Raw genomic sequence first — 23,326 nt, 5'->3', positions numbered from 1 at the left:
TATAAAAGGCTATAAGAAATTGTGTAGCCGGCTATAGAAGCTATTGGAAATCTTACAGCCGACTGTAGGTCTATGGTGTTTTGGAACACAGATTCTAATGCCAATTTTTGCTAAGAAATACTCTACGAGATTCAAATCGCGCCTCATTACAACGGTTTCGGCAGGCTTCTCAATCGAGTACTGTTCCTTTACCAACCTTTATCGTTCGAAGTGTAAACAATTTGCTATAGCTGAGCCAAAGCGTCATGATTGAGGCTACTATTAAAAATTTTCGTATTGCAGAGACTACCACGGTAACGTTTAGTGTGCGATTTGACTCACGCAGACCATTGAGTGTTCATGAGCGGGAGGTTTTAATTCACGCGTCAAGAAACATTAAATGTCATGCTTAGGAGTTAATTTCAGTAATTTTCGTAGCGCGAATTGTGTTCTACGTGTAATTTTGGTTAAGGAATATGTATCAGAATGCTTAATTTTGTACCTCGTCTAGTGGTCCATTGCTCCATATTCTATAGGCACGTTGAAATCAATGAGCGATCCCTATCGGCTGAGCGCTGAATTAGTTATATTTTTATTTGCATTTTGCACTCTTTTGACATTTAATCTTAAAAAAATAAGAACAAATCCTTCGTGCTCGAATCCACCATCATAAGATTAGTTCCTACGTGAAAATTTCGTTTTATTCTTGTGTCAAATGGCGAGCAGTGCTCTCGACCAGAAATATTTTCATTGTGCATTAGGGGGCATGCCCCCTAATGTACTCCCTAATGCCCCTCTAGTAATTAAATCGTTTTTCTTACATTTTGGCAACGGTGTTACACTGAATCTCATGAAAATTGGTCTACATACCTATAATTTGATACGCTGAATTCTTTTAGTAACACTAGAAAAAATCGAAATCTTGGTTATTATAATAGTGGGGTTGTGAGAGGTTTTGAGGAGATTTCATACTTCTTAAAAAGGCCAATAAGTTGCATTTTAAAAGACCCCTCGAAACTCCAGTTTTAGCCGGTAAGTCGATTTTTCCAATGTCACCAATAAATTCAGCGTATAAAATGATGCATAAATAGATTTCAGGAGCATTACCGTAGCCTCCATTAAGAGCTCTTTCAGCAAAACTCCCATGGAAGAAAAAAAATCTTAATTTGACTAATAGAACACGCGCGCTTTTGCAGTCTGGCGATGAACCTTGGATCACCCTGTAGATGCAGATGCACCTAAGAATTTGACGGATCGACCATCAAATTCCAAATCCCTAGGTTGATCGTGGCCGGTGCACACTGTGCGTGGCCGGTCGTGAAATCTTGGTGGCGCGCATGCGCGGCGACCCACAGTGGCGATCGTCTCAAGCCTCCGGTAGCGTCGCCGCGCCGGTAGAGAGTTGCCACCTCCCGAGAGAGCCAGTTCGCCGTCAGCGCTGCCACCTGCAACGAGAGCTCCGCGTGTTCCGACCGTTTGTTTACATTCGCGTGCCACCTGATTTGACCGTGCGTCTAGATCAGGCGAGAGGTAAACTGTCGATCGTCTCTTCATCACCGCGGAGTCATCGGCCCTGTTTGACCGTCTCTCAAAATCGGGTGATCAGTGAGCGCCACCGAACGTTTGTTTACAGTTTTGACCGTTTGTCTAAAAGTGGGTCGAAATTTAATCCTAAGGCGAATCCTGCTTGCGGTAGTTTCTCAGGTTGCACCGAAATTTCGATTCATCCTGGTTACAGTCTAGTCGGAGAAGTTTTACCATTCAGTGTCGTCGTTTTCCCCTTCGTGCGTATATTTAGCGGTTTGGCGTGATCATATATTTTCTTCGATTTTTTTTTTAAATTCAATTTTAGGTTCGAATCACGAGGCTTTAAATTTATTTCCTACCCGATTCATTTTTTTTTTTTTCGTGCGGAAAATCCTGAAAGCTCTCTTTGTGTAAAATTTTCGACTGTAGTACCTGCCCGAAATTTGGAAATAAATAAGGAATCGTCGATCGACACGAAAATGGATACAGAATCAGAAATGTTGCTGTTTCCCCTTCTCAGCGTGAAGAGAGTCGCGTCAAAATGACACCAGCCGATTCTTATTGAGTGCGTCTGAGTCACGGGGAACCCCGTGAGTGCGTAGCAGTTTTTCTCGCGGTGAAAATTTCGCGCGGGTGACTGGATTTGTTCCCGTTGGTTTTCCACAATTTTCGAGATGGCCTCGTCGAAAGTGGCGCACCAACTTTCGGACTCCCTCTCGAAGGAGTCTCCATCCTCGGTCAGTTCCTCCGTTAGTGATGACTCATCCGACAGCGAGAAGGACTTTGGATTAGAGGATTTTGACATCATCAAAACAATAGGTAAGACCTTGTTAGCCGTGCCCGTACACCTTTCAGCTTAATTGTTATCCATGCTGTTGCCATGTTTCCATGTTGTTGCTTTTCCTCTTTCGGTAGGTACTGATAGTTCTACGAAAGTGGAGCGGATCTAGGATTTTATAGATACGACCCTCTTCTGAGGTCAAAAAAGAGGGAAGAAAGAGACGAAAGAGAGGGAAAAGAAAAAAGAGAAAAACGATAAGAACAAGAAGAAAGAGAAGAACGAGAAGAAATAGTGGCAGAAATGATCATAAATGAGGGCATCTTCAAAAATATTGAGATTGGATACCGGAACCTTAATAGAGACTTTTCGGTAAAATGAGTATGCCAACAAGTCAAGATATTATAAAAGCGCAAAAATGATTGCATTTTTGCATAAAAATTTCATTTTTGACAAGAGGTAAAATATAATTGTACCAGGAAAGGCTGAAGGATCTCAGAGTCATTCTCTTGCTGAAGACCTCCATGCAGTCGGAGCTGCATCCCTCCCCAAAATTCGTTTTTCTAAATTTTGACAACGGCTTTGGACCAAAGCTTATGAAAGATGGCTATCTTATACAATTTCTGGTGCTGAATTTATCAAGGGTACATAAAAGTCGCTCCTACAACGCACTCGGGCGTTCTACGACACCCAAACGTCACATGTGCCCATCTTCGCAGAGATTATCGGGATAACTGACATAACGCAATATCTCTTCGTCAACGCCTTGCAGTCATCCCTTCATGTCGCCTTTCCCCAAGTGGTGACCAATCCAATCAGGACGCCTCTTTGAAATATCAGACACACCGTTTAAAACAGGGGGTTTTCCTATAGACTCGACAAGAATTCTCATTAGGGTACCACTAACAGGAATTTCTACTGATGCAGCAAATAATCTTCAGTACAAATGGACAACCTCTCCGAGCTTGGCAGCAGAAAAGTCAGGTGGCTGCGCTGCACTTCTGCAGTTGCCTACCTGACCTGCCGTAACAAGTGTTGCACCAAACAGCAATTCTGTACGGGGGAAAATTGTACTCGAATGAATTTTTTCCGCTCTGTTATGAGAATTTCAGTTTTATACGGAATTTTATTGCTCATTGACAAATGCATCAACTCTCGTGTCTAAATAATTGTTCTCTTTGCAGTTGTGGATCTTTCAGATTAAAAAACTTGCCTCATCTCCCAGATTTCTGAAATTTCCCATAAGCTCGATGTCTATCTTTAAGGTCACGGATAAATTTAGAGGTAAAATTATGAGGAAGAGCCATTTTTCATGAGTATAAGTCTGAAACGGTCGCCAAATTCAGACAAACGATGATTTTCACAAACTTTTAGGAGCCGTATAGTTCCAACCGGGTGTACCTACCGTTGAAGAAAAAGTTTGTTAACCCTTGCAATAAAGCTCTACAGTCTGACGTTTTAACCCTGAGAAACCTGGCATTAAAGACATGATTTCTTATTTTGTTTGGATTGTTTCTCTCGTTCCTCTCATTGCTATTAGTTTTGGCGGTGATGTAAAAACATAGGTACAGTTTACTACAGTCAGAGGTGCAAGCGTTCTCTTTGTTTTTTTCTATTGATTCCTTTGCTTTTTGGACCCATTTTGAGGGCGTTGGTATTTAATCAAGTATAATCCTTGACATTCGTTCCCGGTCAATCGCAGAAAACTCTTGAAAATGAGCGATTAGATTGGAACGCTTGGACGCGACGACGCAGGATCATATTTTGTGTGAATAAAATTTATAATTTTCGTACTCATTAATTTATGTTTGATTGGATTAATTATCTCGCGTACCGTTCTAAACCTAATAATTCAGGTCCCTTTTATAAAATTACTGTAAATTACCATTATACGTAACTCACACGGAATTTATAAAACTCAAAATTCTGAAATCCCAGCGAGGGTGTCGAACGAAACTGAAACACGGGTGTGGGACATACGATAAATGTTTGTACACGAGAGATTATAATTCACTACATTTTTATCAATAAAAATTATTTCCTAATACAAGGTTGTCTATCATTAAGCTCGTCAGGTGCGCGGCAATCTTAAATTATCACGTTAATGACGCAGATCTATAAACGGAATTGCCAGAATTTGGATGCCACGATAAGAGACATTTGACGCCAATCTGTCCAACTGTCAGGGCAATTGACAGTGTTGATTAACGGACATTTTGATTCGACGCCAAGTCGATTGAAAAGCGCACGAAGCATTGAGCTTTTAATCCACAACCCACCGTAGGTAATAAAAAACCACTTTATTTTTTGAGTCTCTACGTCACAGTTTGCGCGCTTCGTGATTTAAAGAGGCAAAATTTGGGTAGAAATTAATGAAGAGATATCGTGTATCGGGTGAATAAAGACATGGTGAACCTATTTCTGAACGGTCCTCCTATGCAGGATCTCTTCAATTCATTGTGAGGTTGATCATTTATTTGTAACACTTCCAAAGATTCAGGGCTGTAACGGTGTATCCATAGTCGTTTGTTAAACAGTGCTTTAAGTCCTTTTGAAGTCCCATACGGTTTACATCGTGACCAGGGAGGCTAAGAATACGCTTATTACAGCCTCAAAAAGGACCTTTTAAACGAATCTGGAACAGAATTCAACTCTATAACTTTGGAAATAGACCATTCCGGGGGAGTATGATGATTCATCAATGCTAAATTAGAAATACAAACAATCAACTCTTGTCTGTTTTAGGAATTTTAAGGTTTAGTGCCTTATAATTTAAAAAAAATCTTCGATAATTATTTCTCTGGTATTTTATATTTTTTTTCAGTGAAAAATCATTGTTGCCCATAGCAATGATCTATTTTCAGAGTTGTAATCGTTGAATTTTCCTCGATATTCATGAAAATTGTCTCCCTCGAGGGACTATGTAAGGGATTTCTTCAAGCCCTCCTCACTCACGATGTAGACCACATGAAGAAGGGGAGGCTTTCCAGGGAAAGGAGCTGTTCTAGGAACGACCATAAATACGGCCCTATGATAGTAGATAGACGAAGAAAATGAGGAGACGAAAGTGACATTAAAATAATAATATTTCATGTATTCATAATGATATTTTTTTTTAAATGTTTGATAATCTGGTTCCCTCTCCTAAGTACAAAACAAAACAGAAAAAAAAAACACTAGACAAATTCAGAGAAAGGAATGAAATGTGCAGTTTGTTCACTCTTTGATTTCATTTTGGTGAGATTAATTCAGAGGAAGAATAAGTATGATGCCTAAGGAATTTATTTAAACAATAATTGACGAGCACACCTCTTGTTTGCCAGGAAACTTGGTCCTTTTCTGTCGAACTCCGTCTATTTGCGGTAATTGAATCGCTTTATGTTCCAAAACTCTGAGAATCCTTTTTTCTTTTTTTGCATTTTGGCCCTTCTGAGGGGTATGTCGGTACTTACTTACACTTTTTGTGCGATAAAAAATATCAACACGCCTCTAAATTTTGTCCTAATTTAGAGGTCATACCATCATGTCTCTTTGAATACCTAACGGAAATATGATAAACCTTTCAAAACTCATTTTCAGCCCATTTTCCTCACTGGAAAGTTTCTCATTTTTCCCGCAATTCCTCGGAAAAGGGCGTAAATCCAACATTTTAAGCTAGCTTAAATGGGCCTCGAAAATTTTGCACCGAGGATTAAATTATTTCCGACTTTTCAAACGGATGTTGAAATTATTTCCGAATTTTCAAACGGACGTTGACCCATCCTTAAAACACTCCAGCAAACTTTTAGTCATCCGCTTGACGAGAAAATCAATCGTGTGCCTCCACTGTAAAATTTTATTTTAAGGATTTTCAATGTCCTACCAGAAAGCGATTCAATTCTGATCCCTCACGGATTCAGATGAAATAAAGCTAGCGCTGCCGATAGCGGTCGGCCTCAGAGACGAATGTGACGACCACTCTAGTGGTATACGTTGTATAGGTGGGTATACGTGGGCATACCCTGTTCGTGCGCCAGCCAGAATGGCAACAATCAGGTTCTTTCCGATCTCCACGTGGGAATGAAAGTAGGTACATGTTAAGTCTGATGATAAATTGAGCAGAGCGATCCACACAAATTTGGCCGGCCTAACCAACGCGCGGTGCCAATTTTACCCACAAGTACCTTTTTACACGCGGTACATGTTTGCGATCCGAGCATCAATAATTGGATCGCTTTTAGCAGAAGGGAACCGACACGATTTTAGATGTTTTGAGAAAATCGAGTCAGAAGGCTCTGAGCTCCCGTTTTTGTAAACCGCTTGTAACAAATTTGGTTTCGCCATACACTGAGAAAAAACTATGGCTTATAAACCTATTAGAGGTAAATATGGAACACCACTAATAGTAGTACCTCTACATATAATAATAGCACATATACCTTAGTTATGGTACGGGGTACCTTAATTAGGTACAGAGACCTTAGTATGGTTCACAGACCGAGAATCATTAGTTTATTTACGACTATTATAGGTGTTCCATATTTACCTCTAATAGGTTTATAAACCATAGTTTTTTCTCAGTGTACATTAACTGGATTGCATTTTGCAAAAAAGGAACCAGAAGCATTGCAATGACGCTAAGATTGTGCAACTTCATCCTTTGTAATTAAATTACTGAAATCATGAAAAAATATGAAATTGACTTCGTAATTTTTGTCTTACATTTACAGTTTTTAGCGAGTAAAATAGAAACTGTTAATGGATTACTATGTTTTTCTCCCAAGACAAAAGAAGTTGCACAATCTTAGCAACATGGCAATGCTCGTGGTTTCTTTTTGCAAAATGCAATCCAACTGTATGGCAACCCGTTGCTGGGACTTATTCAAGCTTAAAGAACTGAAATTTTAATAATAAGTATTAAATGTGACAGGTATTCTCTCTACGTTTTTACGTATTTAACGGAATAATTTTATAGAGGGGAACCAACTCACAGCTGGTTCCTTTCTGACTTCTGACTTGTCTCGAGATCGTAACACTGAGTTCACAGCAGGGAACGAACTCAAGTTGAATCCTTTCAGTGAATTTTGCTTGCAACTGAACTGAGGGAGGCGTGGTACCGCACTCGCGAGTAAGAGCCTTCAATCACCCAGCTATGCTACAAGCCCAACAGGAAAACACGAATGGTCGTATTATTGTTTTCATAGATAAGTTGCTTTGTAATTTTCATGAAGAGCTATTTGTTGGCACTTTTAGTTCCCTTCTGAGAAGTTTACTAGCGCCCAACCCAAAATATCTGCAGTTTAAATTCAAAAGTTAGGATCAAATAAATACACATACATAAAGCCGCTTTTATAGCGCAGCCTCGCGCTCTGCGACGCCCAATCGCCATTGCCCCCTGTCCTCTCAGAGATCATCAGAATCAAATAAATTGTTTTTTAAAAAAATACCATTAATATTTTAAAGAGAATGACTAGGTTCATTCAGACCATCCATTAACTCAAATTTTTTTGAGAATTGCGTTGGGTTTTTTCTGCTACGTACGATCCAATAATACTCAGGCGGCCAGATCAGTGGCAAGGCGTGTATGATCGATTATCGATATGTCTCCATTTGAAGCGATGGCAAAGAATCGATTATTTAAGTTTTCGCTGTGAACATCTTGTTCATCGATTCTTTTCCATAGGTTTTAATGGCAAATTAATCAATATGTCGTAAAACGCACCGCATCACTCGGCCAGCTCAACCATTTTTGGTCTTGCATAGACGCAGCTTTTGGTCTCCTAGATCCTCATTTTCCAGGGATATATTTATGTCATCTTAAACATGTTGGGCTCCCTGGACACAAAGAATACCATCACAGTTGCTGCTTCATAATTTAGAAGAAAATCTGAGCAGGTTGCGCGAATTGGCAAGATCAGAGTCGAGTATTCTCATCGCTCATATTGCGGTGTGTGCATCTTATTCTCATCGCATGAACGATAAAAATGAACGATCCGCGCTTGTTTTGCTCATCTCCAACAGCCAGCCTTGTGGGAGGTACTTTTTTATCGGGTGAAATGTTGCCATCAATAAAGCATTCTTGTCTTCCAAGGATCTCATGAGTATTTTGATCACAAGTTTATGACGAGATGTAGGATGTCGACAATGTGCCGTCCGCTTGATAAAATAAACTACTGTAACCGAGTATGAAATTAGTCAAAAGTTTAGTTTTCGTGAATTTATTCGAAGTCTGTAAATTATTTGAGGGGATCGGAGGACAAGGCGCAAAAGTGCAGTATTTGGAAAAATTGAATATCAATGGTTTAAAGTAAAACTATAGTCTAAGTACCTAAACTGTGAAGAACTCGCTCCAAAATTCCAACTTGTAAACATAAAAAAGTCAGTTCGAACTTTCTTTCCGCCATGAGGATCCGTGTAATTTCGAAACTTCAAACACGTATATCTCAAAATAGCAAAAATTGCAGGCATGCGCCCTGTCCTCCAAGCCCCTCGTTTATTTTTGAGAAAGTGTTTGATGAGCCGAGTCCCCAGCATTTTTGAAAAAAAAAACTTCTACTTTGAGAAATTGGAGAAAAATAAATTTGAAAGTGAGAGAATTCATCGCTTTATGACGTCATTAGGTGGCATTTGCCTCTTAAACACTCGTATTTTAGGAAGCTAGAATGCTAGATCATTTCGTCATAACTCCAAGGATATTCTTGTGTTCAGTAGTGTACACTACTATACGTGAAATTTCAGACCTTTGCAAATTCTCCATTTTGAATATGTAGTTTCCCAATAAATTGAGTTTAATCGAATCCCTCACGAGCTAGGTGAGAGCAAGATATAGAGGTGGCAAGGCGAGAACGATCGATTATCGATATTACCCCATTTGATGCCATGGTAAAGAATCGATCATTAAGGTGTTCGTTGCGAACGCCCCAATTAATAGATCTTTTCTCACAGGTTTAAATTCCATATCAATCGATATATCGCAAAGCACGCCACGCCGCTTGATCAATGATCACTCACTGGAAGATCCCAAGGTTACTCGGTTACTTGGTTGTTGCACATCGCTGCTGTCTCCGTCATCACTGTGTGTTCATTTTTTTTGGCCATGCATCCTTGATGGACTGGTGTTTCCCAGACCACTGAGAGTAACCTTTATATTAAAACTGGAGTCTTTTTTTTCGGAACGCGATCTTGTAAAACTCGCGGTGCCAAAATGGACTGCGATACAATTAATAAGGACACCACGTTAATTTTGCTTCTCTAAAAATGATCATGCTAGTGCCATGTTTGCTAGAGTACCTGTATAGCGAGAGTATAGACAGATGTGAAACTCCGAAAATCCATCAGGCCTTCACCGATGTCTCCGCGAATAAAGTTAGGGCCCAGAAATACAGCCAACCTATGAATCTCAATTATCCAGAGCGCTTTACTAATACAATTGTTACGAACCATCGTTTATAAAGCACGTATTTGACTTACTTGTTGCATAAATTTACTCATATTTGCGGAAGAACGCTCATTTATGTACATTCTTAGCCATCTTGGTTAGAATTGGAATGTGCAGACTGGCAGTGAAATTTTGTGCGTTAAAAGTTGGTTAGAAGGGTGGCTGCACTTTTGGGCCCTAAGCCCTCCATGAAGCGATCTGTCCATACTCTCGCTATATAGGTACTCTAATGTTTGCACCATATCGGTAAGATAACGTGGTACCATGTTGACGTCTGCTTAGTATCAAGATTATTCCATGCTAGTCACTGTCTGGCGATTTAATCAAAGGCACCGTGTTGGGAACATGTTGATACCATGTTGGCGTCAACATGTCTCAGTCGCCAACATAATCGTTTTTAGCAAGGTGAGCACACCTCTATTTTAATATGCTGTTTTGTCCATCATAATTCTGTTCAAATGCGCCAAAATCGTATTTCAGTAATAGACTCAAGTGAATTTTAATCAGGCTTTAGCGTGAAGGTACGCAAAGTTTTCAACGTATTCAAAAGATCATAAAAATATGATTCCGAACCTGCTCAACGGTGACTTGACGGTGAATTCAGGACGAAATGCACGACTGATAACAGTATGAGCACTTTTGAGGTAAACCTAAATTCATGAATTACTCAGTGGTTCATTACCAGATTGATCAATCACGTGTCACATGACTGTGCCCGCTCAACGCTTCAATCAACTGCCATCAAACTACACTTGAAAATAATATTTTTCCTCCTCCCGTGTGAACTCGGTACCAGACTGGCTCACTTCTGAGGGCTAGTCTAGGGGACCATTCGCCAGTCAAGGGGGAGCACACTTGGTGTAATATTCCGTCTCAAAGGTGTCTAAGGACACCCCCTGGCGCCCATGGAAAGGATGGTTCGGAAAATTTTGAAAAATCAGACCTCTCTAAGCACACTTTCACACTATCGCTAAAATCGATTAATCTTGCTTAGCAAAAATAGAAAAATAAAACGTAATCCCCCCTTTTTTGCCGTTTTCCAGGGAAAAGGCGAGCCTTCGGCGCATAGGTGGAGTTTGTGTGCCAATGGCATTGGCAGATTGGTCTTATGGCCAGTCCAGGCTTTTTTGAGCTCTTACAGATCCGATGGCGATTCTGGTAAAATAACATCGTCGGGATATGCGTATTGAATTTTATGTAAAATGATCGATATCTGTAGAGTCCAAGCGAGACAGACCTCTATAAAAATCGATTATTTGTAATGGAATCACATGTAGGAAAAATGGAGTTGCCTGCTTGCAAGAATCACTAATGTGCCACCAAGCAGATGAATCCATAGATGATTCAAAAAAAAATTTAAAAAAAGTCAAGGAGGTTGATGAGTTGAACGCAAATCTAATTACCCCCGCCCCTCCTGCAGTTATGGTGGATTTTTTGTTGATTCGTTCACCGATTTGATCGGGCGCAATGGAGACGCAGTTACCGTGTTAAAGCGTTTGTAAGGTGTGCGGCAAGTCCACAGACCCACAGCTGTCGGCATTGTAGCCACTTTAAATAGGTACAAAATTCGGCTTTTTTACGTCGAACCATATGGGTGCATTTATACAGAAAATTATCGCGCCCCTGCTGCTCTCTATATTAAACAAATTTTCGTGTGTGTGGTTACTTTGAGTCGCTTTTCTTCGGTCTCATCAATCAAGAGGGCTCGATTGATGACCAAATCTTTGCTTAAATCGACCAAAACCATAGGTTTCCCTGAGCCATCTGGGGACTAAAAAAGTGTCCTAAACTTATGAACTCTTGTCTGTCTTGATATCATTCTGTTGTATCCATCAGTTGTGTTCACTATGCCATAAGATACAGTTTGGCGTCACTCTCTGTTTCACTTCAGCTCACGCCTTTTACAAAGGCACCTGTCTCTCTCGAGGAAACGGCGCGGCGCCGGCGCGGTGTCGAAATATCACTGATCGGGACTGACGCTATTAAAAATTCGAGGCAATTGATAGAGCATGGTGGGTGGACTGGCAACTCCCGGGCCGCAGGCAATCACGACTGCTTTAGTTCAAAAGGAACCTTGAGTTCTGTTATTAATGACGATTCTCGTGTTTGGCTAATACTGGCTACCTTTTCATAATAGCTTTGCGTGACAGTGTTGTCTCTCCCCTTTCTTTCACAGAGAAGGTCCAAAAGTCCTAAAATCATCACCCTGGTCAGAAAAAATTAAGAGAAATTGGCCAGAGACCCTAAAACAGATTTGAAAATATATGCGACTCAGAGTAAAAATGAGCAAATAATTGGTGCGATTTCAAAACTCACTAATAGGTAGTAAAAACGAAGCAAAAATGAATTTTTATTTGCAATCTTGAATAACTTTTACAACTTTTCGAAAAATTGGCGAAAAACGCGATTTTATATGATAAATTGGGAATTTTAGTATAAAAAAATCGGAAAAATCAAAGCTAGCGACTAGCACCGTACTTTTTCCAATTATCAGACACTCCGGCCTCCGTGCCTATTTTATAGTGCTTCTTGTGATTTAGTTTTTTTTTTTTTTCTTTCTTTTTTTTCAATAATTTCGTTTTTAGAGTTGCTAAAACCGTCGCTCCCCTGACGCAAGGGCGTATCTAAATTCCTACATGAGCCCTGTTTTACATATAGATCCATGCCTTCTGGGGCTCACGCGATAATCGAGGTACGCTCTTACGTCAGAGGAGAGACGAAACGTTACGACTATGAGAAGGAATCAGAGCATCCATCCTCTACTCCAGGAACTTGAAGTAAATCTAAATTGACGAAATTGACATTTTAAAAAGCGACGAAAATGTCTAATGGCTTCCCACATTTGCCCCGATTGGTTTGCTCTAGCCGATTTGCAAGAATCCAATTACGGAGTCTAAGTACTCAAAGGTCATAAAATCGTGCGACCGAAAAATCTAATCCACGCTTTGAGGGTGAAATGCAATTTCCCGTGGAGGCTGACCTTGGTCCCACTTATACATCAATTAACTTAAGCCTCTTCTGGGGGAAAATAAATTGCAGACGGCAAGAAATGTATTCCACCTCACAGGGGGTACGAGGTCAGGTAAATAAGTTAAGTTTAATTAAAATTCGACGTCAACATTACTGATATCCTAGAAGTTTGATTAAAATCTGCAATGAGCGGTATGAGAATGACTGCACTTGGACTTCACAGGGTTTGGCAAATCCATGCTTGCGACAAACAATGATGGGTAAAGTTAAGTGAAGAGTAGGAAAGTGATCGGCATTCCAACATTCGGTGCTCGACATTTATCCGATGTAAAAAATTGGAAGAAGGCGGAAATCTTGATGAATTCCTCTCTCGATCGGACCTTGTCGATCCTGCGATTCGAGTCGTTTTCTTATGTTTACGTCTGGGCAAATCTGCACAGTTAGAAAAAGCAACCGACATTTTTTGTTCATATGGAAAGAACACAACCTAACCTGCGGTTCATATTTTTTGGATGGCCCTCCTTCGGGTTATATTAACCAGAACTTTTGATTGAAAATATGAACCTCGTTAAAAATCAGGCGCAAACCGCCTCGGTCGCATCAGCGATAGTCCAATACACTGGTCACTCGCAAGTCTGAGTGACATCATGAGGGACAAGAAGAGTGTATTAGCTCAGCAAGACCTTTTCTTCATCCCCTGGTATCTCACAATCAGAGTAATCTGTGATTTCTGTCGATTTCACCACGCCCTTTTGGTTGATCTAACCGAAAAAAATAACTCAAAGTAACCCGAAGTAAACATAATCACAGAAAGTTTTAACAGTGCGATTGCCAGTGCTCAAGGAAAACTGCACGCGGACGCAATTTTAAAAAATGAACCGTGATGTGGATTATATAGTTTGCTAAAATGTGCGTTTAGGGTTAGATTTTAGATGTTCCTGATTTGCCCAAAGACATCCAGGACGCCTTCATCTCTGTGAGTATGCAACACGGACATCGCTCGAGTACGAATAGTTGCATTTTACAATTATTGCTATAAGTTCTCAACGTCCGCACCACCTCGCTCCGTATCGGGTTTAGTAATTGAAACGCTGCGACCACGGAAGAGGCAAGCGAGATTAAGCTTGGAGAAAAGAATATTTATGAGTAGGAATTAATTTTCCCATGGGTCGATTTTGAGGCCCGAAAATTCGTCGCTAGCGCGATAGACTAGTCAGGTGAATATCATGGTGACAAGGTGACAACCAGAGATGAAACATTTCAAGAAACTCTATAATATGAAATTCCGTGGATTTTTCTCAGAGAAATGGAATTTCATGGAATTTTATGTACAATTTCATATTACATCTCTGGTGACAATTGGTCACTTTCCGCACGAACGTAACTATATTTCAATGTTGCCAAATTTACCCTCGCAAATTGCATATTAATTAAGAGAATCTGGGGCATTTATAATTAAAGATTTCCCAGATCATTTCCAGGATTTCATGCAAAAATCAGGACGATTTCAAATAAAAATTGCACGTGTACATTTCTGTAAAAGCAACGAATTCTTTAAGCCAATTTGAAAACTTTGGAATGGAATTATGTTCCTTCGTCCGTGAGACTATACGAACTGAGGCTACAAAATCTTCTCTTCCGGGAAGCATTTTATTTCCCACTTTTGACATTGATTTAATATTTTGCCTTGCTGAGGAAAAACGGCGTATAAACTTTTGGACGTTGCCGTATTTCCTCCCATGAAAAATGAATTTACTGGGACAATCGTAAATTTTTTTCTTCGAATTTTTAAGACGAATTTTATCGCAATTTAATCTAAAATATCTAAAAATTTCAAGGAAAAATATGCAAAACTTTCCTCGAAAAGAAATCTTCATGGAAGAAGATTTGTCAACGTCTGGAGGCTCATACTACGTTTTTACTCCGCACCGCAGTAAAAATGGTCGTAAAAATGAATCACATTCGCGTCAATACCGCTGGTGTTTTTATTTTATCGTTTAACCTGCGTTCGCTGTGAAATTGAAAAACATTACATTAATGAAAAAAAATGAGATATGATGCCCGATATCATCCCACATCCGAACTGCCATGACCATCACGCGTAAATCACACGTGATCTTGGCTAAATGGTGCGAGATTGTCAGTTTTCATGATGAAGTCAGATTTTTCAGACGTCCTTTTCGCACAAAAAAAAATTGAAACGCATAGAAAATGTACGTTTTATCATTTTATTTTAAAAACAATGGACAAATTGGAGACATTTGAAAATTCTAAAGCGGAACCTGCAGTCAATTTTATCGCTAACACGAAACCTCAGGGAACATGAGGTTACGCATTTTAAAATTATGTTTCGCATTGGAGGAAGCCGTGATGACTAGTGCTGGACATTTTCCCTTTGTTTGACGAAGCCATGAACGCTATTACCAAATCACTAGCAGTCCCTTTCTGTGACACGGCGATTCAGTATTGGACAAGGTAAAACATTAACCACCACAGTACATGTTTTTTCTTCGATCTTTCACGTCGCACAATGTACATGTATACTTTGAATATTTCCGAATTCAACTCGGAAGTCAAAGGTAAGCGTTGGTCATGTTTGCTAATTCTAACGTTCTCTCTGCGGATACATTTAAGTTATCTCAGGTCAAACTAAGGACTATATTATGCTCTAAAGTTATTCTGTCTGCGTGCTAAATTTTTTGCACACTTGCGAACTTGACACCCATCGTGTTTTACAGGGGAAGGTGCAGTTTTATGAAAGAAAACATTGATTTTTCTCCCAAACGCACGAATTTGTTTTCAATGGTCTCATATACAACCCACGTTGATTTTTATGAACAGAGGCAGTCAGACGCACCAGTCAACAAATACAAGTTGGTTGTTAGCCAATATGAGAGTACGCTGCGTGGTGCAGATTCATGACGTCACCTTGGCTAACCACCAATATCTTTTTATTGTTGATTTTAGTTTTTTTTTTCTTCTCTTGGAAATGGGAAGGACTATTTGGTTTGCATACCCGAACTTCGGCTCAGGAGACTGAATATTCGACTAACCAAACTTTTCTCATAGCGTGAAAATATGTATATTGAAAAAATTAAAATACTATTTGGAGAAAAACAAAAAGTATCGCTGAATCGTAGCCCCGTATCGTACATAGTGATCACCGTTCATTTAAATGCGAATACACACTGAGATTAAACGAAATGTTGTGTGAGCCGTATATGTACATACAGTGTTCTATCTTGGCCGTAAGGTTCATGAAACCGCTTTCTCGGTTCCTAGGGCTCAGAGCACGGTTACATAACCGAATAGCACGACAGATATAGAACACTATATACAGGGTTATTCAAAAGTTACGCACCACTGGCCATAGCTTAAGTTCTAGTTATGATATCGATTTGCGGTTTGTGGCGTCCTTCCTCATATCGAGGGGGAAACTTTTTGAGGTACTTCCCACTTCTTCACCCCCCCAGGGGGAGGGGGGGCGGGGGGCAACTCAAAAATTTCAAATGGCAACCCCCATCATGTGATACATCGTTAGAAAGAGCATGAAAAAAGAAAATTTTTGGCGCAAACCCGAAGTCGATCTGACCCCCCTATCAAAAGTTAGGGGGGTCCAAAGGTTATTTGGGGGGTCCGTACCTTCATTTTTTAGAGTAGCTTCGGCGGCTCTTAGACATACCGTTTCTCTTTTCAAAGAGTCCTTGAATACTCCAGGTCTGATACCGAAGTCTTCATATTGCCCCCGGGCCACCACAGCCCCCCCGTAGGGGGGATGGGCCTGTTACAATGAAACATTGCATTAAAATGCGGAAAGTCACAGAAGAGCTTCAAACTTAGCATCAAATCCGAGTGGAACTTCTTGCCAATGTTAACGCAAACGCAGCCTGCGACTTTAGAGTGAGTTTTCAAAACTCTTAGCCCCCTGCCCCCCTCATTTTTGGTTGCAGAGCGGGTAAAAACCGGGAAATTCACTACAAATAAGCCCGAAACTAATGTCCAACTTGAGAAGGACCCTTGAAACGTTGCGATCAGTCGGAGCAATGAAATACAGGGACTGCCGCCCCCTTAAAGTACGGAAACATCCATAAAACCCCCGCTGCCCCCCTCATTTTTTGTTGCAGAGCTGGTAAGAACCGGGAAATTCGCCAGAAATGATGCCCCGGTTCCTATAACAGCCCCGCAATGAAAAATGAGGGGGGCAGCGAAGGGTTTTATGAATGATTCCATCCTTAAAGTGCGCGGCAGTTCCTGTGTTGCAGCTCTCCGACTGGGCGCAACGTTTCAAGGGTCCGCGTCAAGTTGGACAGTAGTTTCGGGCATCATTTCTGGCGAATTTCCCGGTTCTTACCAGCTCTGCAACGAAAAAAGAGGGGGGCAGCGGGGGTTTTATGGATGTTTCCGTCCCTAAAGTGGGCGGCAGTCCCTATATTGCAGTTCTCCGACTGGGCGCAACGTTGCAAGGGTCCGCGTCAAGTTGGACAGTAGTTTCGGGCATCATTTCTGGCGATTTTCCCGGTTTTTACCCGCTCCGCAACAAAAAATGAGGGGGGCAGCGGGGGTTTTATGGATGTTTCCGTACTTTAAGGGGGCGGCAGTCCCTGTATTTCAATGCTCCGACTGATCGCAACGTTTCAAGGGTCCTTCTCAAGTTGGACATTAGTTTCGGGCTTATTTGTAGTGAATTTCCCGGTTTTTACCCGCTCTGCAACCAAAAATGAGGGGGGCAGGGGGCTAAGAGTTTTGAAAACTCACTTTAAAGTCGCAGGCTGCGTTTGCGTTAACATTGGCAAGAAGTTCCACTCGGATTTGATGCTAAGTTTGAAGCTCTTCTGTGACTTTCCGCATTTTAATGCAATGTTTCATTGTAACAGGCCCATCCCCCCTACGGGGGGGCTGTGGTGGCCCGGGGGCAATATGAAGACTTCGGTATCAGACCTGGAGTATTCAAGGACTCTTTGAAAAGAGAAACGGTATGTCTAAGAGCCGCCGAAGCTACTCTAAAAAATGAAGGTACGGACCCCCCAAATAACCTTTGGACCCCCCTAACTTTTGATAGGGGGGTCAGATCGACTTCGGGTTTGCGCCAAAAATTTTCTTTTTTCATGCTCTTTCTAACGATGTATCACATGATGGGGGTTGCCATTTGAAATTTTTGAGTTGCCCCCCGCCCCCCCTCCCCCTGGGGGGGTGAAGAAGTGGGAAGTACCTCAAAAAGTTTCCCCCTCGATATGAGGAAGGACGCCACAAACCGCAAATCGATATCATAATTAGAACTTAAGTTATGGCCAGTGGTGCGTAACTTTTGAATAACCCTGTATGTTCACGGTTTGTACGACTAAACACTTTTCCTCGCAGTGCACCAAAAAAACTGAAAATATTTAAAGAGACACCCCAGGCTTAGTTAGTTAGCTATTTTTATTAGAGACATTCAGCATCATAGGCAATTAATGTTTAGTTAGTGAGGTCACACTATAAACTTACATCCGCCTTTCCTCACTACCGTGGTCTTCTGCCTCATGCTCTGGATTTTATTTGACGGAATTAGAGCTGAGGAGTAGTCATCGATTTAACTGCAGTAGCAGTCCGAGTGATTTAATTCGAGTGATTTTACCTCCCCTGACTCTCTACACCTCCTCACTCTTCGCTCGCACACCTGCTTACCCGCGACGATCTTAAGCAATCTCGACTTCCTCTTTAATTTGGATCATGAGCCACTGCAACGACTATCTGAACTTTGCATAATTATTCGATGTAGATCCAAGCGGTGGCAATCTTATGGAACATTGGATGTATTTTCACCAAACGGAACTGTGTGCGGGTGGGAAAGAAGGGGTATACTTGTTAGTTGAGGGCTGTGGCGAATGAGTGGGAATTATAAAGCGCCAGTGACGTCAGCGGCGACGACCGAGCCCGGCTTCACAATGATATTTACTGTTATTTACGACGATTACGTCATATATAATTCGGCATATACGATTTTGATCAGATTACAACACCGAGTTTGTAGTATTTTTTTAAGAATGAATAAATAACACCTGCAAAGGTATTGAGAAATCTGACAAAAACGCTGATCTATTGACGCTCATTTTCACAAATTTTATATTTATGACGTCCTTTTACTTCATAGTGCGCTGCTCTTCTTTGATGCCTGATGCATTTAACTATAAAATTTGATGGAGAAAAGGGACTTTATGAGCATTATTTTCAAACTTGTCCTTCACTAACCTCAATGCTCTCGCTCATCAGAGTTTTATCCTGTGCGACCTAGATCTAGACGCACAGCGAATTTCTTTAGATGCGAATGATTAATTCTCTTGCAGCTCTATTGAGAGAAATCTGTGAGGGTTTTATGATAATTATGATGATAGAGGTTCCAACATTAGCGTGAGACCAGAGCCGGCTGAACTGAATATAAACCAGGAGTGGGCAGCACGTATAGCTCCGATTATACTGGGTGCATTAAAGCGTGGTGATTTATTGGGTGGTAGGTGTTTGAGAACTCCACAGCTCGGCAAATTCGGGTTTTTTTTTGCGAGTGCAACTTGCTCATGTTTACTTTGTAATGCATCGGCTACAACGTTTTAGTTTTGAGAAAATTGGCGACATCTACCGACGTTGTCGAAGTGCGTTCAAATCGTAGGATTGAGCGAAAAGAGAAACATTTTTGGCGTCCACGACGGATTTCAAATTTGGACGGGTCTAAAGCTTTTATACAATTTGAAATTATGAGCTTTCATTTCATTTTTCGCTGTGGCAATTCAGTCTAATCACTATAGAAAGAAATGTCCTGTTTCAACTGCTGAGGAGAGTAAACCGTACGTAGGTAGTCTCACAGTCAACCAGCTTGCTATTTCTCTTCTTCGCCTACGACCTACTTTGCCATACCAAAGGAATAGGGCCTTATGAGTCTTTGGCCGTTGCCGCATTTCGTTTCATTCATTCTCGGGGAAACTTGAGAATTTCCCCCAAAATTTTCAGTGAATTTTACGCCCCATTGGATTTAGAGTATTCGAAATTTTCAAGAGAACATATCACTAACTAACTAATAATTTATCTATTAATATTAGTATACTTATTACATAGGATTTATATATAAATGATGAACAGGATTATTAGATTGAATAATCTAGGAATCAAGGATAGGAGTTCAGCAGAATATATAAATTGCAATTATTAGACAAATCAAATAGTTTTTACCGTACAATTGTGCAGGAGTAAAATTTACACTTAATTTCGACTTAAAAATTAAGAGATTCTGTCTTCGTAGAACTTTAGTTAAAGCCAAAGTAGAGGTATATTATGGGTAATAATTAAAATTAATAGATTTCTAGCTAAAACTAGAAAAAGAGAATAATTAATTCGGCGTTCTTTCATTGCACGATAGAATTGCAGGCACTCCATCGACCTGAAAATTTCCCTAAAGGGTCCTCTTTTAGACACAATAGATCATTTTTCCTCTTTCAGCAGTCTCTCCATATGGGAATCACAGCCTAAGTCACTGCTTGCAAATTCTTGGTCAATTTTTTCACTTCACAACACGGTAACTCTGGATTAGAGATTCATCAGAGCTATATTGAACCCTGGAATCCAGTGACTAAGCAGGAGAATTTCGGAGGCTGATTGATTGCGGCGCAAGTTTTTTAATAGAGAGACTTCCTTTACAAGTGTCATCTCATAGATTAATCGTCTCCATTCATTGACTGACGAGTTGCTTAACAAAGCCTCTTTCTCATCATGTCGGAGAATGAATTCTATGTTTTTCTCATCTTTCCTCCGTGTGCATATCCTAAAATATTCCTCCCGCTCGGCTTCCTAAGTTTTCTTTTTTCTTTTCGCTTTGTGTAAGATATTCAACTGTAAGATTCTCATTTTTAATTTAGTACCCTCGTCAGTCGACTGAGCGTCTCACAGGTTTTTTCCTTTCTCTGTTGTGAAAGAAGTGTTCACTGTTTAATCTGTTTATGCTTCTCTTTTACCAAACTACTGGCCAATAATCGGTATTTTAGCTGAAATACTTTATCTTCCCTTGCGCAGTGTGCTCATCATGATTTTGCATGCGATCAGAAAGAGTGAAAGGAAAGGCTAATAATCAACTACTCGTGCTCACTGCTTATACTAATAAACTTATATTAACTTATACTTAAGCTAATAAAAACTTCCGACGTAAATAGCCTGGTTTTCCTAGTAAAAATTGGGGATAGGAGCTGCGTTTCAAAATACCATAGGAATTCTAATAGCCGGCTAAAAAAGGCAATAGAAAATCATATAGCTGGCTGTAGAAAGCGGATCAAATCATATAGCCGGGCTATACGAAGCGATAAAAAAGTATACAGCCGGGCTATCGTTCCTATCGCCGGGCTTTACACTTCATCAATTTATAAGAAATTGAGTAGAAATTCGTGTGCTTTGGAAATCATTAAGTGTGATACGGAACCACCATAATATTCACAAAACACACATTACATTTTCTTTTAATACATATTTTTTTTCATCAATTAAAATGAGAATAATCCATACAGGAATACAGGATGTGCAAAAATTTCAAAATCATGAGTTGAAAAACGCTGACTCCGCAAGATTATATATTGGAGCCTAACACAGAGCGGAACGGCGTGCTGTCAGCAATAAGCGCGCACCAGCGCCTATAAACCTAACAGGGATACTTCACGCATTGCGCAATGCGTGAAGTATACGTGTTAGGTTTGTAGGCGCTAAGGCGCTTTTCGCGCTGGCTGCCCGCCCGCCGCGCCGCAGCGTGTCACGGCGCTTGAAGCAACTATTTCACAACAGAGGTATTGCAGAGTATCATACGAAATTGAAGGCGCTCCAACATATTAGGAATGGCAGGCATCCTTCAAAAGTGCAGAGCTTTCCGCGCAAAATAAATCAAGATACTACGGCCCAAAAATAGAGCGGTAGTCCCAAAACTGACTAAGTCCTAGTATCCGTAATTAGTAACATTTAGCATACACTTTATCGCCTGGCTGTTGCTCAATTGCCATCGGCTTTAAAAGGCTATAAGAAATTGTGCGGCCGACTATAGAAGCTATTGAAAATTTCACAGCCGGCTTTAGGTCTATGGTATTTTGGAACACAGATTCTACTGCCAATTTTTACCAGGGTGCTGATCGTCGTAAATTAAAATAACTAACTAACTAACTAACTATGCACAGATATATTTAAATGAAGAGAAGTCTTATTATAGATGGTATGTACAGTATTGGTTAATTTTTTGGAACAGAAGTATGAAGAATTCTTCGTTTTCCTCGCAAAAGAACGTAACCACATTTCAGCTTTCCCATTTCCCCGCGCAGACTGCATTTTGACCAGGAGGATCTTGGGAATTCCTATCCGAAAATTTCAGTGATTTTTCCTCTGATCTCATGTAAAAATTACCCAAATTTTTAACAAAAATGCGCTTGTACATCTTTGTAACAATTAACAAAAATTGAGTGAAGCAATAGCGAATTTGCAGATGTCTGTTTGATGAATTTCGTGTTTAAGTGGAAACCACTGAGTGAACTGAACGCAAGGATACCCTTGGTTCATGGATTGAACAATTATTGAAGAAGATATGACAAAATGATCTTATCTGCTGAAATACGCGTGTTTAAATGGAGAATGCCGCCAAATGACGTCACTAGGCTGCGCATTTTTCCACTTTTAAATCTATTTTTATACTATTTCCCATGTCAGAAAAAAATTATAAAAAATACCCATCAAAAATCAGCTCTGTGAAATCAGCTCTTTAAGCACTTTCAGATGAAGCAATAAAAAATTTGAATGCAAATTCTCCATTGCTTGAATCAATTTTACAACCTCGGTATGAAGTTACGTTCCTGTGTGCGGGAAACAACGAATTGTCAAAAAAATCTAGTTTATTCATGTTTTCTTGAAACTTAAATTTTGGCGGTCGCGCCCTTCTTCAAATAACCCGTTCGAAAATATTCGATTATAAAGGGACGCGGAGGCGGTAAAAGAAGTCTCATTCATTAGCCGTTTGATTGGCATTGCCGCGTTAATCGCTCTCGGAGGACGCGCGAACAGACGCGATCTTTCAGCGATCGAACAGAGTTCGATTACTTTTGCGGTCCCCGGTGTAAACACAGATTTACGATCGAGGGAGCGCTCATCTGGCGTTGCCCAACTGTACCGTTCGTTCTTTCCTCCAAGTTAATCTATCCTCTCCATCGATTCAATCGTTCCGACAACAATGCTACAATTGACGATTTTACTCGCATCGCTCGGATTTGAATCCGGTTGGGGGAGCATCTCCTCTCGAAGGGCGCATCTAAACAAGACTGCGTTCGTTTCCAAAATGAAAACAGGGTCGATCACCTCCACTACACTGCCGTGCTAAGGAAAAACGCCGTATGAACCTCCAGGCGTTGTCAAAGTTCCATTCATAAAGCACGAATTTTCTGGTGAACTTATGAGTATTTTTCTTCCAATTTTTCAGAAAATGTTGTTTGCAATTCCACCTGAAGTTCCTGAAAATTACTAGGAAAAATATTCATAACTTTGCTCAAAAATAAACAGTTTATTGAAGAAAATTTGGCAACTCTCGAATGTTCATACGGCGTGCTTCCTTAGCACGGCAGTACAGACGCTATCAGTGGTGGCGCCATCATAGCAGGGCAGGGACTCTCCGT

At 40.5% G+C, this 23,326-nt stretch overlaps 1 protein-coding gene across 1 annotated transcript in view; it reads left to right on the top strand.

The window, feature by feature from the left end:
- The first annotated feature begins 1,359 nt into the window (after positions 1-1,359).
- Pka-C3 (Protein kinase, cAMP-dependent, catalytic subunit 3) overlaps positions 1,360-23,326 on the top strand; it is a 103,291-nt gene continuing 81,324 nt past the window's right edge. Inside the window, exon 1 of the mRNA XM_019057317.2 lies at positions 1,360-2,325. Coding sequence (XP_018912862.1) covers positions 2,181-2,325 — 145 coding nt within the window. The 5' untranslated portion in view covers positions 1,360-2,180. The remainder of the gene's footprint in view (positions 2,326-23,326) is intronic.

This window comes from Bemisia tabaci, chromosome 1 (assembly GCF_918797505.1).
Source record: "Bemisia tabaci chromosome 1, PGI_BMITA_v3".
NCBI classification, from domain to species: domain Eukaryota; kingdom Metazoa; phylum Arthropoda; class Insecta; order Hemiptera; family Aleyrodidae; genus Bemisia; species Bemisia tabaci.
The sequence above is the reverse complement of the archived record's forward strand: the minus strand, read 5'-3'. Positions and strand labels throughout refer to the sequence as shown.